The 19,412-nt window shown below is 42.6% G+C and overlaps 1 protein-coding gene across 1 annotated transcript in view; it reads right to left on the bottom strand.

The window, feature by feature from the left end:
• Positions 1-19,412, bottom strand: part of Efhc2 (EF-hand domain containing 2) — a 203,716-nt gene that overhangs the window by 76,510 nt on the left and 107,794 nt on the right. The window contains exons 8-11 of the mRNA XM_012517859.2: positions 13,837-13,993; positions 6,916-7,058; positions 4,371-4,567; positions 260-390 (exon numbers count right to left, since the gene is read on the bottom strand). Of these exons, the coding sequence (XP_012373313.1) occupies positions 260-390; positions 4,371-4,567; positions 6,916-7,058; positions 13,837-13,993 (628 nt within the window). The remainder of the gene's footprint in view (positions 1-259; positions 391-4,370; positions 4,568-6,915; positions 7,059-13,836; positions 13,994-19,412) is intronic.

Genomic DNA, 19,412 nt, shown 5'->3' with positions numbered 1-19,412 from the left:
GGGGAGGAGAAGACGACGACGACAACGATGATGACAAATTGACCGCGTGACTTGATCCACTTTTGTTTCTCTGTTCCGACCTATAAACTTACCTTATATGTAAGTACATAGAGCTTATTACAGTACTGGTGGTCAAAACTTACCACAAAGTCCTACAAATGCAAAGAAAGTAAGTAAGAATCCTTAGGAAAGCAAGTGTTCCCTCTGCTCTGCGGACGACCTTCGGGGGCTAAGAGGACTCTGGTAGAACACAGGTTACCTGAATGTATTAAAATGCACCATCTTCGTGTGTTTGCAGTCAGCAGCCGCAAACACCTGCTTGATCTCTCTCGATTTTGCCTTTTCTTCTTTCAGCTTCTGCAGGGCAAGTTCAATGTTGCTATATGGGAACTAGGAAGGAAAAATGATTGAAAGTTTAATGCATATGCCTGAGCCTTTCGGAGCCCAGAATTTTTTTTTTTAACTTTTCATTTTATTTGTACATGTTTGCAGCTCATGTTGTTTACAATGGTCTCTGGGGAATGCTTACATGAACATATTTTTCCCTTCTCTTTGATTCCTTCTCCTCTCCCTCCTTCTCCACCTCTCCCTCCTCCTCCATGTCCCCATCTCATTTTTTACTCCTGTTGATGTTCTTAGTCTTGGCTCATGTTATGGTCTATAATGTCTACATTAATTGAGGTTATTAGGTTCCTGTATAAGGGACACCTTTTGCTACTTATGGCTCCCTCCCCTTCTCCTCACCCCAGCCCTTGTTCCCTTGGACTGCTTCCCTATTGCAAGAGATCCATTGCCTAGTTCCTTCCTATCCATCCTTCATCCGTGTTTGCACTTTGCCTCATTCAAATGAGGGATTCCATATGGTATTTAACCTCATGTGTCTAGTTTATTTCACTCAACATTATGCTTTCCAGGTGTCCCCATTTTCCTACAAATATCTCAACTCGGTCCTTCTTTTTAGCTGAGTAGTATTCCATTGTATACAGATATCACCTTTTCTTTGCCCAGGCATCTGTTGGTAGATATGCAGGCTGGGTTTCCAGGACTTGGCTATTACATGTTGTGCTGCTATAAGCACTGGTGTGCGTGTATCGCTACACTATGCGGATTTCAGCTCTTCGGGGAAGATACCTAGCATTCATAGCTGAATCCCGTGGAGTTTCTAATTTCAGAGCTTTGAGAAATCTCCACTTTCCAGCATGGCTGTAACAGTGTACATTCCCGCCAACAATGAAGAAGGGCTTCTTTTTCACCATAGCCACATCAGCATTTGTTGCTGTTTGATTTCTTGATGACTACAGCCCAATATATCTGATGGCTAACAAAGAGACTGCGCATGGTAACCCCAAAGAGGCCAACGTGACAAGAACATTATTACTAGCTTCGTTACCTCCTCAGTAAGTCCTTAGGAACAACTGATAACAGCATCAGATGCCAAGCTGAAAGCCACAAAGACTAGAAAACAGTCCTCTCCCAACGCCCCAGCCTCCTCCCCAGTATTGACAGACCCTATGAAGAGAATGAGAATTCAAAATTGGGACACAAGACCCTCATTTTCTCCAGATCTTTAGAATGGGTCATCCTGGATCTGCACTGATCAGAGCAGGACTGAAAGTCAAAGCCCCACAAGGGCACTGTAGTTCCCACGCTTTCATGCTGTAGTCATCAAGAAATCAAACAGCTTTCTGAGCAGCCCACTGTCCCTGTCACCTACCCTGAGATTTGCCTTTTGACTTGGTAAAAATACTTCTTATTCAATGCAGTAAAGCCTAAGGTTGTAAATAATTACACCTAAAAGATGAAAAATGAGACAATTCTAGAACAAAAACAATGATGGCAATTTAGTATAAAGCACCTCTTTTCCAGGACAAAATAATTCCCGTGCCTTGGCACCTAGCGGAGGCCCCCTCCTCACTCTCTTTTGCATTTCCTTTCACCTATTTCAATGACGGAATCTATTAGTTCTTTTCAAAAGACTCAGACTAATATTAAAAAGTATATTAAACTTTCTCTGTTGGTTAAAAATAATTTTAAAATAACGCAATTTTCACTGGGTATCCTGATAACAGATAATGCCATCTACTGCTTTTATCCTTCAAGAAAGAGAGAAGCCCTTTATGTTTTAAAACTCTGTGTCTGGCAGGGAAGAAAGCTCAGTGGTAGTGTACTACCCTCGTGTGTGTGAGCCCCCGGATTCAATCGGTAGTGTAACAAAAACTAAAACAACCAAATACATGTTTTCTGGACACAGATCACCCTCAAATTGTGATGCGTGTGTAGCCTGATAAACCAACTATAAACTGAAAATATCTGAAGTCATAAATACATTGGCTACATCGAACCTACCATGCAATACCAGCTGTATCCCCTTGTGATGGTGGTGTTGACGGGGCCTGCTGGTGTCGCTGCTCAGAATCACAACAGAGGACTGGACCACACAGGGCAACTTGGGGAGAGAGCGAAACTCAAGCTCTGAAATGTACTTTCCACCAAAGGCACACTGCCTTTGCTTCAGGCAATGCCCAAAACCCCTCAGTCCCACAATCCTAAGTCAGGGATCATGTGTATATTTCCCATTAAGGTATAGGTTCACCCTGTGTTTGGAAAAAAAAAAAAATACCCGATTTACTGCTACAGTGACTGAGCTTACCATGGGCCACACAGAACTAAGCACTTCACAGTCATCATTATTGCGACTGATCTTTCTAGCAACTTTATGAAAAGGGAGCTGCTGCAGCTCTGCCTTCAAAGACAAGGAAACTGAAGCTCAGGAAACATAACTGACTAGAGCCTCTCAGCTGTGATGTGTGGAGTACACATTCCAAGGTAGGCCTGCTTGCCGGACTCTAGAATCCTACACACCTGTTCAATGAATTTCTTGATGCAGTCCACTATTCACATTCAGCTACTAGTTCATGGTCTCACAATGACCTGAATCCCTAGCTGGAAATGGAGAGATGGTGTGGTAGCCATGGGAGGTGCTAGTTGGGCCTTCTCTCAAGAAAGACCCTGCAGGGAAAAGCACTGTTAGCCAACAACATCCGGGGACTGTAGCTTACAGATCCATGCAATATCCCTACACAGGCCATATACTTCCCAGTCCATCCCACCTGATGACTAAACAGAACAAGGAGACTGGACCTGGGCCATCCCTGCTTGACTTGGGTGGGCCCAGATGGGCCAGCTTAGGTCTTGGCTCCCCATCTACTTGTCCAAAACCTTCTCAGCACTAACCTGCCAGGCTGAAGTTCTTGCCAGCCAGCCAGCCAGCCAGCCAACCTGCCTGCCTGCCTGCCTGCCTGCCTGCCTCCCTGCCTCCCTGCCTCCCTGCCTCCCTGCCTCCCTGCCTCCCTGCCTCCTTCTCTCCCTTCCTCTCTCCTTTCACAAGGGTGAGCCTTACACCCTGGTCTGAAGGTTCAGTGTATCCTGTGTCCTCCTGCTCCCTCTCCCCTTTGTCCCTGAGGCCTTTCTTTCAACATACCTCTTCCATGTCTGACTCTACCTAGGCATCTGCTACTGGAAAGACCCAAACTGATCTGAATGATATGACCCACACTCTAGCAACTTAACCCTGAGCATTTTATATATAAAAGAGTCAAAACTGGTACTGTATGTATACAAATGATACACAGATATTATTACTCATAGATGAACTTTTAAAATAAAATTTTTTTGCATATACTTTTCAGATGTAGACATGATTCTCAAATAGACATGTTTTCACACGGAACAAAAAGCAAGACTTTATCAGAATGTCCTTTTTTACTGAATAGCATTGCCATCATAGCACGTTTTGTAACACTACCCAACTTCCATCTTATTTCAAATGAAAAACAAAAAAAAAAGCTCTTCAATCTCACAGTGGAAAATCTGAAGTTAAATTTTTATTCAGGCCCCAGGTGGCCACTGTCATGGGAAGTTGCAACTCCAGCAACTATGGAGTTCCCTTGGGGTTTGTTTGTTCCGGTCTTGGCCTTCTCTGTTGGCCTGTGCCAATTAACTGGGATGGCACAGTGTGTGGCACCAGATTTTCTTCCTTTCCTATAGCTGCTGGATTTCTTTCTGAAAACATTGCTAGTGTCAGCAGAAAACCCAGGAAACCTGACTCAACCCTGGGCTTGCCTCCTGCCTGTGCCTGGAATCTGTGATGCTGGGCAGTGGAGAGCCAAGCGTGTAAACAGAGGAGACAAGGACTGGCCTCTGCAATGGGACCTGTGGCCAAGTCTCACGGATCCATTATTCATGCCCACATGTGTGAATGCACAATGTAAAACCAGTGGCAAGATGAAGAAGCAAAGGCCCTAGAGAAAGAAAAACACGCACTGCAGAGGGCTGGGAGGCAAGTCAAGAACTATGCAGAGCAAATTCACCTTGTCGACGTTCTTCTCCATGTATTCTAAGGTGAACTCATCGGCATTGAGCAAAACAAAGAGGTACCCGTTCACATTCACTTTGGCTCCAACATACAGCTCCTCAACCTTGATATATTCCGAGAACTCACTTTTAAAGACTTCTTGGCCAAACCTCTTCACACGGCTTCTTTTGAGGAACAGCCCACCACTGTACCCTGTAGGAAAACAGAAACATCTATGGGTATCCTTCCTTCTAAAAAGAACCAGGACTTGTCTTTCGAGTCACTTCACTCGCAAACACAGAGTGAGCAATTTAGCTGTGAAGTCTTACTAACTTCAGGGAAGAAGCAAGCAATGGGTGAGGAAAAAAGACCTCCTAGGTAAATGTGTTAAATAAAGAAGTGCTACTGTATTCCAGCTTTTTATCTTTTCTTTCTCCCTTCCTAGCCCGACACACACTCAGCAAGGACCTTCAGTCTGGATCTGCAGTGCCCTGGAGGTGTGGCGTACCTGAGGCTGTTCATCCTTAAGGCCTGTCTGAACAGCATCAGAAAATTCCTCAGCTGTGCTTACTTGCACCAATTCATCTGCCATGCAGATTAAAGCTTGGAAAGGTCTGTACAGGGGATTACCAAAGTGTCTGGAGACAACTGGAGAGGATGCTTGACTCATTTTTTCCTACAGGTAAAGTATCTTTACTTCTTGTTTTGCAGAATCCTTACCATTTCATCTGTTCTCTTCCAGGCATTACGTGTTTTGTGACCTCTTGGAAAACAGCAAGCAGAGGTCAACAGAAGCCTCCGGTACCCATGAGTACAACCTGAGACCAAGTGCGCTTTGGCAACCGCTTCCCCACACTTCTGCTACCACATTCAGAGAGCATCAGGGTTGGAAAGACACAGGCTTTGGAGCCCAGTACAGCAGTGCTCCACCCTTGCTTGGTCACTGCCTACTGGATGAGTTCTCCGGGCTTTTTCACTACTCCGACCCTCTAGGAATTCTTACTAGAAATGGGAAGACATCTGTGTGAGGGAGGGTCCCTCCGAGATCAGCTACTGGGAGGAACATAAATGACAGCAGGCTCCATCCGCTGTGCGCTAAGCTCCGTGCGCAGTTGTGTGCAAAGCCATGCTTCGCAAAGGCTGCGCATTTAATCCTGCCTCAGCATTTGCTTCTTGGAGCATCTAGTAGTAAAGCACAAAACTGAACCTTGATGGATGCCGCTATTAGAGTTGCTCATCAGCAACTCACTTTCTGCCTTATACATGCTGCAATTTGCTTGGCACCGTTTTCCCCAGTCGGGTTATACAGAGCTGATGTTCTGCATGGCATAGTCATCCCTATTCAATGTTCCTATTTTAAGGTTTTCTACTGTTCAGACCACTGCAGTGCCTGACTTATACAAATTATTCATTACTCATGGGTGTGCTAAGTGGCTCATACCAACTCACAGGAACTGACTTTTGAATTTTCAAGCATGTTGCAAGCCAGGTGTGAAAGTGGGCTTATTGAAATTGGTCATGATTGGAGGAGCCACACCGTGAAAACTGGCAAACTACAGTATCAGTCAAAGCTTCTGTATTTTTTTCAAAGAGTTAGTTAACCAGCATTTCACTGAGTGATATTTTCCCAAATATGTGTGTTTAGGCAGATAAAAGGTTTGTGCTAATACTGTTTGGACAATTAAAGTTCTACATCTTGTACTCTGAGGAACTAAGAGAAAGATAACAATATACAATGTTAACCATTGTTACTCTATTATCTTGTTTTGAAATTTTGGGGCTTTTTTTCTTTTATAAAAAAAGTTGTAAACATGTTCAAGATAAAGAACAGTATATACAGTGGCAACTACACAATGGTACCTCAGTTTATGAATTTAATTATTTCCATGATTCTGGTCTCAAACCGAATGAGACAAGAACCAAATCAGATTTCTCCCTTAAAGATCAGCATTGATCCTAACCATTGAATTTGATTCTGTTCGCATCCAATTCAGTCTGTGAGCAGGTTGAAGACAAATTAAATTCATGAAGCAGTGCTACTGTAGTTCTGTTATTTGTTAAGTCAGTGAATCTCCTCAGCAATAGTTTCAACAGACAAAGACAGAAACGGAGAAAGACGGATCCTGAAGATTAAACTTGTCTGCCTGGCACACTTGTCTTCCACTCAGTCAACAATTCTGGAAGCAGGACAGCCAAGAACACGAACTGGCTTCTGTCTTGCTGGCTGTGAGCAGGACTGGGGGCAGCCAGAGCACAAGGCTGAAAGCCTTGAGTTCCACAGAAGAACCTCTAAGACTCCAGAGAAAGAGGGGATAGCGGCAGAGGGCACTGACCCTGCAGCTGAGACAGCCCCAACTGCGCCTTGTTTAACATTTTACATATTCCGATCCCCACTTGAGGTATCTTTGTGAACAGACACATAGTATGCTGGTTACCGCCCACACGCCCACACACACGCACACTATGGTAGACCAAGTGGGCTATAAAGTTGGAACACATTCTCTAATTGTCAAAATGATGAGTCAAGTGTTCTGAGGAAAACACTGAGCGATGTCTCTTACCTGAATTCCTCTCTATGGGCTCAAACACTGAAAGTGTGCCATCATTGAGAAAATACGAAATAACGAACATCCTGTCTGCATCAACACATTCGTGTCTGATTAGTCTTGCAAAGAAACGGAGTATATTACCTATGTTGCCATAGCTAAATAGAAGAGAAATAAGGGGTAGAACATTATACAAGTACTCTTCCATAGGTCATGTATGCTGAATATGTCTGCAGAAGGAGTATGCTATGGATTTAATAAAGGAGCTTCAAGTTCCCAAAGTGAAACCAACCATCTTAGTAAATTAGATTCTAAATCTAAACACTGATTTTCTCAGTATATTAAAATACCTCTTATTTTTTTACACGTCCTGAATAGCACACCGGGGCAATGGATTCAATGCAAATGCCATAAACGCACTGCTCAGACCAACCACACTAGCTGGCTGTTCTGAAACACCTGGCTGGCTGCTCTCCAGTCATCTCGATCATCCCAGATTGAAGCACGAGTGCCAAGCCCTGCGGACCGATTCAGTCGAGAGTATGGGGCTGGGGAGATGGCTCAGTAGAATAAGCGCTTGCCTGGCAAGTGCAAGGGCCTGAGTTTAATCCTCAATTCCGCCAAAAACAAAAACAAAAAACAAATCAATTGAGAGTATGCTCCACCTGTGTCTACCCACGGCTACTTCCAAGCCTCACCACCCACTGTCCCATGCCCATGGCTCTTGTGCCTGGCAGCCAACGTCCACCCTTCCTCAATCCCATCTCCACCTGCCCAGCATCACACCCCAGTCCCTTCCAGGGACAAATACTATAGACACGCCCCTTTTATACCACTTAGCACCTGTATTCTAAGTGGCCACTGCCAGTCCAACAGATAACCTACTACTATTATGCAGTACTAGATTATATGGGATTATTGTGCTGAATTCACACACCTACAATATTTAAATGGCAATGAAGTACCCATGTCTGACAAAACTAAAGAAAAAAGGGGATACAAATGAAGAACCATTTTGTATTTGTATATACAAAATAGGATACATATACAACTACTTTCTCTTAATTCAATGAGAAGATTTGTATTAAAAGTGTTTGGACAGGATATCTTGTACTATGAATAACCACTAAGAAGACAACAATACGCAATATATTAATTATTGAAACTGTCCTACTAATCGATCTTGAAACTGTCTCATTGCTATTTGTTTCTCAATAAAATTAATTAAAAAAACAAATAAATAAACATTAAAAAAACAAAGGGAAGCACAGTGTCTCATTAACCATTATGCAATAAACACGTTTTAACCTTCTAAGTGCCATATTCAATAAATGTAGAAAGTTATCCCCAAACACACTGGAAACTGCACTTAAAACTATGTATGAACAGAACAGTAGGGGGAAGACAGGATCAAACTGTAGAATCACAGATTCCCAAAGTAGATTGCTTGCTCACTGAGGAAATTACCTGGAGCTCTCTCAGCAGAACCGTGTGTGCAGATCCCAGCTAATGAAACAAGAACCTCGTAACAAATAGTTAAGCCCATGGCGAGGTCCTTGGAAATCAAAACCATTACCCAAAGGAGGTACAAATACGATCAACTACGTCCTTCATCACTTCCTATCACAACAGTAGGCAGAGTGGTCCTCACTTGCAGATCCTCCTATGCTTACATTCATTCTTTGTGTTCACGGTGACTTAAACAAAACACACAAAGTATTTTGGATTTGCAGAGGCAGAAAGTGCTTCTCTCCACCCTTTGCTTGGATTGTCGGAGAAGCTCGGCTGAGAAAGCAGAGGGCCAAGATTCCCAGCTTGAGGCGTCATGGGAGACAGAGCTCAGCAGTTTGTAAGGCTAGCCCCAAGGCAGCTGGGCAAAACAGCCAGAGCAGCACAGCTCTGTTTTCTTAGTGCCTAGTTCCCAGGACCTGGAGCCAGCTATACTTCCTCAACCATCTTCTCCGATACATAACTGGACCAGCAACTAACACATAGACTCAGCAGCCCCTTTCATGAAAGACCCATAACTTTTCAGATGCCTGAAATATCACTGTAGTCATTGCATGAGGTCTAGTCCAAGGCAAATGAACACTACTATAAATTTAACTTCTCAGCACTTACATAAATTTCTAAGTATATGTATTAAGGGTAGACTTTTCAACATACCATTTTTCACATAATTCTTGTGTTCTGGAGATCTCATCAATCTGGAATATAATCTACTCAGTAAAATTTTTAGACTAGGAATTCACAAAGTTTATTATGTATAAAAATCACCTGGAAGGCTCATTAAATATGTAGAATGCAGGGTCCCATCCTGAGACATGGTGACTTAGGAGTTAGCTTGCATCTCTAGAAACCTATATTATTAAGAAGTATCCCAGGAGATTCTGCCAACATGGTCCCCAGAACACAGTGCAGGACTCGACACTATGAGTGTCTTCAGATATTTGCTTGACTGTGTAAGCTAGTTGTCAACCTGCTCTGAATACTTTCTATCACTATATTCTGCCCTCCCAGCGGGCCACCTACTCATACCTCATGTACAGCCACAACAATGCACCCGAATTTAGCACTACACAGACTTTTCTCTCAGTTTGGTTGCTTCCATGTGTGTTTATCCTCACCATCTCAAAATGAATTGTTACAAACTTTGACATCTAGAAGCCACAACTTAACTTTTTTTCTTTTTCTTTTTTCCCTGTATTTAGTACAGGGTCTACAGGGTTTCACCACGTAGATCGGACTCATAACAAGTCTCCTGTTTTCAGCCTCCCAAGTGCTGGGATTACAGGTGCACGCCACCACACCCAGTCTCAGACACTGTTTCAGAGTGCCCCCAGGGGCAGGGCCAGCACGGCAAGCTGAGATGGAACCCCAGCTGCAGCGCTCTGCCTAAGCAGGTGCTTTCGTCTGCTGAGCTATCTGGCCGGCCCCACAACTTAACTTATGTACACAGTTCTGTATTGATAATCACTGCCTCAAATTCCTCTTCCATTTTCTCTTAACTCCATTTCCATTAAGGTTGTTCTACCTAAACTGCTCTTGTTGAGGTCAACAGTGATCTTCATAATGCTAAGTCCAACGCTCAATTTCTTCTGTTCATATCTAATTTGATTAATTGGCAGCAAGTGGCACAAATAAGCGTTTCCTTTTGATGGGATATTCACTTTTTTATATGGGGGGGAGTTTGAGACAGAGTGTCGCTATGTAGCCCAGGCTGGCCTCTAATCCATGGCGATCCTCTTGCCTCAGCCTTCCAAGTGCTGGGCTTATAGGCATGTGTATCTCCAACACCCAGAATGGAAGTTCTATGGCTTCCTATCTCTTTTGTTCACCAATACATCACAAGACCTAAGTCAAAGCTTAGGAAATATTTGTTGACTAAAAAAATGCATGGCTCAAGCAGAGCTACATATCTACTTAAAAAAAAAAAAAAAAGATAGAACACCTACAGCTATAAAGTCCTTGCAGCTGAAGTGTACAGAGAGGCTTATCTGTATTGATGGGGGAAAATCTCTAAAGAAGGTGGACGACACATGGACAACACCTGGAACAAGTGAAGAGACTAAGATTAAACCATGACTTTTTGGATGGTCAGTAGTGACAAATAGTACGGGGGTGGGATAAGCAGCCTTTGTAATGGAACTCATCTGAACCTTCTAGCCACCATTACAAACCGGACCAGTGAACCAGTGAATACCTGTTCTACTTTCTGTGCTCACTTAGTTACCTATTCCCCTTCCTATTGGACAAAACATTTATTGGCTCCTAAGTGAATAGCCAGCAATGTTTTCTTAGGGGAACAACCAAGCCACTCCCAAACCTCAAGGACCTCAGTGTCTGGGGAGCCCACAGATTACATAAACAAGTAATCCCCACACCACGGGGTGGGGGGTGGGGGTTGGGGTGGTTGAACTCCAGAAGTCCAATTTCTCTGGATTCAAATCCAAACACAACTGATACTTAGTCGTGTGAGCTCAAGAAAGTCACAGAGCCTCTCTGGGCCTCAGTCCGCTTATGTGAAGAGCAGGTATAATAATCTGTGTACTTTGCAAGGCTGTTTTCAAGATTAAACAAGTATTATAAAATACTTAATGCACAGTAACCACTAATTATGCTAGTAATATTAATGGGGTATAGTCGACTGAGTATATAAAGTAAAACTAACCCAGCACAACACACTGAGAAGTGTATTATTCTGGTTCTCCCAAGTAAGACTAGACAGTCTGTCTGCCCAGCAAGCCACTATAGTGAAGTTGACCCAGACAATAAAGATCTCCACGCCCATCAAAAGCCTTATATGCTTTAATTTGAAATGATTTCTTCCAATGACTTGAAGTAGACAGCATTAGCCTCCTAACAATAGCACTCAGGAAATTTGTTTTAAGCGAGATAAATAAAACCAACGTAAGTCATATACAATTTCATCTCCCAATTCAGTTTCTTTATCTGTGTTAAGAAACTATCCTTTGTACGCTTTGGGAGATCATCCTCCTTAGGTTCTCACATTTTTGAAACCTTGGTTCATTCAAACTCACATGAGTCTAGAGCCGAATGTGCAGTTACTATGGAAACAACAAGGTCACTGTGTGGGAGGAGCTTGAGAGAAGCTTATTCCTGGCGCAGACTGAGCAGCAGACAGAAAGAAATGAAATTAGAGACACGTACGACTATGGCAGCATCCTTCAGCTACAACAACACAACACGAGTGCAGCAGGCTGCCCGCACTCAAGGTGCTTGGGCAAGTGCACACAGCGCAGCCAGAAGGAAAGGCAAAGTCAACTACTCCCAAAAACCTGCTTGCCCCTGGGTTTCAGAAGCAACACACTAGGTACCATTTCATCTTGTTTACTGTTAAATCTAGTTGTCCCCGCCAAAGCCTCATGCAATCACGGGTGCAGGCTTCCAGAGTTTGTGATTAATTCATGATCCAACTGGGATTATGGGTGTGAGTGCTGCACCCACCCTGGGGCAGAGAGCCTGAACGCAATATGAAGAAGGGGGAGAGGCTTGCTAGCTGCTCCTCCCTTTGCACTTTGCTGTTTTCCACTGCCACGAACTGCTGCCCTCTGCTATGTGCCAGTCTTTCTTGGAGCCAGCTGAGTATGGACCAAAACCTCCACTAACAGTGAGCTAAATAAACCTTTCTCCGTTAATTTTGGGTGTCTGGTATTTTGTCTCAGCAATGAAGGAAAAGTAACTAAGACATTTACTTATAGGAAAACTTCGCTCTCCTAAAATCAGGCCATTCTTCCTGCCCACCTCCTTTGCACGGCTGCCCTTAGAAAAACAGTAGTGAAAAGCATCTATCAAAAGCCCAATCCTGAAGCTGGGGAGATATCTCAGTAGAATAAGTGCTGCCCTGGTAAGAACAATGGCCTGAGTTCAATTCCTGGTTCCACCAAAAAAAAAAAAAAAAAAAAGCCCAATGCTGGAGCCATTCCATAAACACTATCCTCAATAAGGGACAGTGGCAAATAAGTTAAGAGTCCCTTCCTATGATGAAAATCAGTGCCCTGAGGACCACTGAAACACTCCCAAAGCCTCTATTCTCAGTCACTCAGATGGGGACACAATAATTACCATTTTTAAGGAAGATGAAAACCACATTCTGAGTGGCACCGAATTTAGCTTTAAAGAAAACTCTGAAGTCCTTACAGTTAAAGGTTCCCCCCCCCCCCAGAACAGGGGATTGAACTCAGGCTCTTGCACTTGCCAGGGAAGCGCTTATTGTACTGAGCCATCTCCCCGGCCCTTTAAAGGTTGTTTCTTAAAAAACAACAACGAAACAGTATGTCATGGCAAAAGCAGACTTTGCAACATTCTGTACAATTCTCAGTAAGAGATTTCAACCATTTTTATAGAGACAGCACAACTACTGCTCTCTCTCCTTCAAAGGTTCCACAACAGTAGGTGACCCCATTCAATCTGCCTGGATGCTATCTTTCTTATTCCTTCTAGTCTTATTCCCTTTATCATTTTCCCTCTAGGCCTTCCTGACCTGTTACTTTCCTCACACAGAACTGCAATGTTTAGTCTGCATCGTATTCAGTCCTCTGCAGCCTATCACCACCAGCGTTTCCCTGACTCCTTTCTCCAAGGTCTGCTCCCCTGAAGAAGCAGATAACAGCATTGGGCAGAGATTATCTTCTCTATGTGTGACTCAAGAGGCACATTCCGCTGCAGGTTTATTAGGGATATTTTGGAAAATCCATTTTTTGACATTATACTGAGCCATAGGTGCAATCTACTATTACTGAACTCAACCAAACCTCTCAAATCAAAATAACATTAATTGGTAAAATAACACTTCAGAAAACCCAAATTGTTGAAAACATCTGTATCAGGGGTTAGCAAACCACAATCACTGGGCCAGATGCAGCCAGCCATCTGTGTGTTTGGCCTGTGAGGTGAGTGGTTTTTACATTTTTAAATGGCTGAACTAAGATCAAAAGAATAATATTTTGTGGTAGCTAAAAATTATATGAAATTCAAATATCAGGGTCCATAAAAAGTTCTGGTGAAACAGTCACACACATTAGTATTCTATGACGGCTTTCACACTACAACAGCACATGTGAGTGGTCGTGACAGAGATGACATGGCCCACAAAGCCAAAACTATTTATTATGTGACCCTTTAGGTTTGCTGACTCTTCATCCACATCATTTTCTGGGGACTATGTTGCGGGGAAGGGAAGATAAAAGGATACGCAAGACAACACAGAACATCAATCATGTGATTTCGAAGCTCTCCAAATGACACATTTAAGTAAAGACCTCTTAACCAACCTTACTAAAAAGCTAAAACAGTGTGTGCTTGGACTCGAGATCAGCGGAACTGTGTGACCCCTGCTTCGCCACGAGGGCTATGTCATAACCCCCAAACACATTTGAGAAAGACAGGACTAAAATCCCGGCTCCCTGCCAGTACCTGTCTTCTTTCAGCATCTTCTTCAGGTAAGGTACAGGCTTGAGGGTTAGGCAGGAACGGAGAGAATCCTCCTCAGACCCAAAGCCTGTGTAAGGTGGAAATTTCCTTTCTATTTTTGGAGGAGGAGGTGGCTTGCACGAAACAGGGGTGAAGTTCTCTATAACAAAACAAAGGCAAACAAAACATCAATATTTTTTTTCTCCCTGATTATGGCTGTTTTGAAAGGTCTGTTATGATTTCAACATGAACATGGAGATCTTTATAGACTATTTTAAACTCTTTCAAACAAAACATAGCAAAATCCTGTGAGAGAATAGGTTTCAATCATGTTTACAAAAACCACAGAGCTCAATAATGGCCATTGGTTCAAAAGCAAACAGAAATCCATGTCAAATAAGTAAACATTTATCTTTTGTCATCACATCCCCATTTCTGAATTTTTTTGTTCTTCCCCTGATTTTTCCAATGATACAAAAATTCAGACATGAAACTCTATGCCACCGGTTCCCTATTTTAACCTGTAATTTAGCCCTCTCCTAACTTCAGTCAACACTCGCTAATAACATTCTTTTCCAAGTAGGAACGATTCCTGACTATTTCCCCTTCCCCATCCACCAGCTCCTCCTCCTAGGCCTACTGTTCCAGCTCCCTCCTTCACCTCCAGCTCAACTGAAGGGCAGGCTACTTCACTATCTAGTTCAAAAACAAACTGAAAAATGAAACTTGCTGCTTTTCACCAACTACTGCTCCACACCTCTCCTGTCACGCCCCTGGAAAGACTGCAACTGGACTCAAATGTAAGGAAACAAAAACAAACCCCAAACAATGAACACTTGTGAAATACCCAACCGTCTATCCTCTTGAGGAAAATGCTCACTGTAAATACTATTGGCCGTATTGCTTTATTTATCACCTGTGAGGAAGGAGAGGTGGAGAGAAACATGGGACATATCTGCAATAGCCTTGAAGCACTTGTGTGCTTACTTGGAAGGCTGCACAACCTCTAAGAAGCAACTGTGCTTTCCAGAACAACCAACAGGTTCACCCAACCCACCTAAGTCACATTGTGTGTTTGCCCCCTCACAATAGTAAAGAAGCTAGCAGGATCTTTTCTAAAACCAAACCAAACCACGTATTATCTCCTTTCCACTTCTTCCCCAAGCTGGAGTGTGTCATACATGTCTCAGTTGTCAAAGGAGTCCTGCATAGGCAAAGGTTTTGTTCTCTATTTTCAAAGCTCTAACAGAAGAAAAGTACAAATTGGAGCACAAGTTTTAGTGTATAACATCATAACAGAAAATGGGTATCAATTTATCATCCAAGATAATCGAACCCTAAAAAAAGAAGAAAGAAAAAAGGAGAGAGGAGGAAGATTTTCTAAAAATCTCATTTATCAAGAGGCTGAGTTTACAGCTATCTCTAACACTGACTTGAAAATGTTCTCATCTTCCACCTTTGCTCCGACTTCCTAGCAGCCTTTGTGTGAAATTTCTGCAAACACGATCCCCAGGAGTATTGTTCCACCCTCACAGGAAGTGCTCCCTGCAGACATGTTGACAAAGAGAACATGCCATCGAATATTTCGGCACTGGCTTGATGAGAAGGGGTAGCCAGGAAGCGCACACGGACTCTGTGAGTCTCTCTCCTGCTATTTTTGTGGTAATTAAAGAGAAGAGCGGAGAGGAAAGTTCGAATCTCGGAGTTAGAATTGGGGCAGACTCCACTGTCGCTCACCACTACATCAAAGACATCACTGTCTGGGACCTTCATTTCAGGACAAGGACCATGCATGTGGCAGGAGAGCTCTACGTGATTATTAGAAACAGGGGCGTGGGTGGTTTCTTACAAGAGGAGATATATACTCTACCTACTAATCTGAGAGGTCCAAATCAAAAGAATAAGCATACTGAATTGCAATGTAATTAAAATTATATTCTATACAGCCCCCCACCCCACATCACAGGCTTTCTAACAGTGTTATTTGCTCAACTACCTAATTTTTGCATTAGATTTAAGTAACAAAAGAACCAATTTAGTTTTCCTCTGCACCCACAGTGCCATCTAGTGTAGAAAATCTGAGAACTGGTGCACTCCATCACCCCTGGCTTGTAACACCCACATAGACCACTGGAAACCTGGTCCGAGATCCAGCTTTACATAACATTGCTCCAGGTAATTCACAAACATTCACCCCACGATGGGCCCGTGTGGCAATGACAAGCTGACTGGCTTTGGAGTCTTCATGCTCTTTTAGGGTGATTTTCTATTCATCACCTCATTTGGAAGCACTGCTGGGGAAAGCCTTCCATCACCTCAAAGTTCATCTCTTCATCTACTGACCCAGAGATTGATCCAGGCTTTGCGAAGCCTATCTGCTACTTAATTTGAAAGAAGCTCTTTAAGACAAAGAATGCTACACTATTAAGGCAAAATGAACCCAAGGCTTTGGGCTAGAGCTCTTGTAAAGGAAGAACGCTAAAGACCGTAATTCATTCAAGGTAAATCTGCCTCTGCTTGAACTAATATCTAGGCCAAACAATTTCAGAGAAAAATTTATTAGGGAGTAAAATTGAGAATCACACAATGTTAGAGCTCTGACAGCCTTAGGACCCATCTAATTCTTCAACCATCTTTGGCATATAGGGACGGTTAAAGAAGCAAAATTGTTAGGTCCATCAGTGCCATGTGGTAACCTAGGGAGATCCTTCCTTTCTCAAAAAATAAAAGAAGGGCTAAGGTTGCAGCTCAGTGGTACAGTGCTTCCTTAATATGCCTGCAGCCCTGGGATCAATCTCCAGTATCAACAACAACAAGAACAAACAGAAAAGGAAAACAAGACAAAAATAGAAAAATAATTACCCAAGCTGAAGACATTTAAATCTATGACTTTAGTAGAAGAAAAGCTTGAGGAAGCCCTGGAGCCTTTTCAACCTCCACCCTACAAGACTTACAGGCCTCCACATGCCAATCCATTCTCAAGCACATTGGATACTGGCCCACCACGACAGCCCAGCTGCCTAATGGAACAGTCATACTTGCATGTGAAGAACAAGGTATCTAGGGAATCAAATTGTCCTTAGGCTTTTTCAGATGGATTAGTGGTGCATACCTATAGTCCCAGCACTCAGGAGGCAGAGACAGGAGGAGTGGTGTGAGTCCGAAGCCAGTCTGAACTATATAGCAGGATCTTGTCTCAAAAAAGCAGCAACACCCAGGTCCACAATTTCTGACATTGCCAGTGAAGTGGAAGACTCAATACTACTATGGACTACTGGACTCTTTTAGAATATTTTGCTGAATTAGCACACCTATAATATTCAAATAATGGAACTAAACAAAAAAGGGGATACAGATGAATGTCCATTTTATATCTGTGTATTCAAAGTGGTTAGGATAGATATATAGTTACATTCCCTTAATGAATAGAGTGATTTCTTCTAATGGTGTTTGTAAATAGGATCTCAAGTCCGCATCTCGTACAGCAATTAACCCCTAGGAAGAATGTATGCAATGTGTTAATTATTGAAACTGTCCTACCAATGTGATTAGAAACTGTCTCATTGCTATTTGTTTATCAATAAAATTATGGGGAAAAAAGAGAAAAAAAAAAGCAGCAACAAAACAAAACAAAATTAAATATGTAAAAAAAAAAGGGCAGGGTATTGGTGGTACAAGCCGTAATCCCAGCACTCAGGAGGCTGAGGCAGGAGGACTGTTATGAGTTTCAGGCCAGCCTGGGCTATGTGGTAAGTTCAAGGCTGTTCTGAACTACATGGCAAGACCGAGTCTTAAAAAAAAAAAAAAAAAAAAAACTAACTAACTCAATACATAAGGGATTGTTTTCTTTCCTTTGTAGGTAGAGGTGGGGCTTGAGACAAGCCCTTACCATGTAACTCATGCAGCCCTTGAATTCACGGGGCTCCCACCGCAAGACTCCCAAGAGCTAGAACTACAAGCATGCGCCATCACACCCAGCTGAGAGGAGCACATCGTCTTGACAGCCACACTGGGGCTCAAACGTCTCAGAATTCTGTTAAGTCCTTGCTTCCACATAAACAGAAAGGTTAGCCATGCACCTTTCTTGGGACTAGGGGCAACTCCTCTTTGTCTGCCACTTTTTCTTTCCCCAAAATAAGCTGGGGTGCCACCAGGCTCTACAGCATCAAGGCTGAATAGTGCATTAGCAGTCTGCCCCTGGCTACCTGCCACAGAGGTCGCTGACTGGGTTGTTGGCACCTGTCAGCTCCTTCCTGCTTGCTACACGGTGACAACGCGTAAGAATTCTACTGACCACAGTAACTGACAAGGGAGAAAATGTGACAGTAATTATTGACAGGACCACAATTATTCAGAGCCTCCACCTGCAATCCAAGCTCAATCAAAGCAAGTCCCACCAACACAGTAATACTGAATGAAGTCTTCATTTAGACTGATTTTAAATGCTTATGTCAACTATTAGGCTGTATGAATTGTTTTCATCTCTGCTGTGTTCAGCAACATGCTGTAGAAACTAGTGAGGAAAAATAAGGACTCAAAACTGACTTGAAATTTTTAAATGCCAGAAACAACTAAGTAACATGAAGTATATTAATTTAGCCATATCAAAAAAAAAAAAAATTCATTTAAAAGCAAGTGTAAAGGTTATCCTGGAGCATTTCTTGCTTCCCTCAACTCCATCATAGATATAATTTCTAGCTACTACCTACATTAAATATAATGTTAACTCAAGATATGGTATAAATGAATAGAAATATTTATTCTAATAGTGTTTGTGGATAGGATACCATGTCTGCATCTTGTACAATGAATAACCACTAAGAAGACAGTATGCAATGTATTAAGTATTGAAACTGTCCTACTAATTGATTTTGAAACAGTCTCATTGCTTTTTCTCAATAAAATTATTTAAAAAATAGAAAAAGAAAAAAAAAGATATGGTATAATGATAGTGTCTTATTAAATAGGATGTTTAACATACGTTATAAAAATACAAAAAGTCAGTGACTATGAAATGCAGGTTAATTTTGCACTTGCATAATTTTCTGTTTAAATGTGTAACATTCATGTGACATTAGCTTTTAAAGACACCAACTAATTCTTTAAAAACATAATACAGTAAATCTATACAGTGAACAAAAGAAGTGGAGGAGAAATTAAGCATCAGGACACAACCAAAATGGATCCCAGGGCATTTCGAGCAGATACATCTACCCTGGGCAGCCAGAAAATTCCCTGGAGAAGTTTTTGTTTGTTTGTTTTTTTCTCCCCCCCGCCCCCCAGAAGTTGGTAAGACACCAACAGTCTCCCAAGGACTCCAGTGTGATAGCCATCATCCCAAATGCAAATTAGATTTGGTCAAAATCAAACTGACACTTTTTACCAAGATGGCGCCGAAAGCAAAGAAGGAAGCCCCTGCCCCTCCCAAAGCTGAAGCCAAAGCAAAAGCTTTGAAGGCCGAAAAGGGTGTGCTGAAAGGCATCCACAGCCACAAAAAGAAGAAGATACCAACGTCGCCCACCTTCCGCCGTCCCAAGACGCTCCGGCTCCGGAGGCAGCCCAAATACCCTCGGAAGAGC

This window comes from Octodon degus, unplaced genomic scaffold (assembly GCF_000260255.1).
Source record: "Octodon degus isolate 3935 unplaced genomic scaffold, OctDeg1.0 scaffold00223, whole genome shotgun sequence".
NCBI lineage: Eukaryota > Metazoa > Chordata > Mammalia > Rodentia > Octodontidae > Octodon > Octodon degus.
The sequence above is the reverse complement of the archived record's forward strand: the minus strand, read 5'-3'. Positions and strand labels throughout refer to the sequence as shown.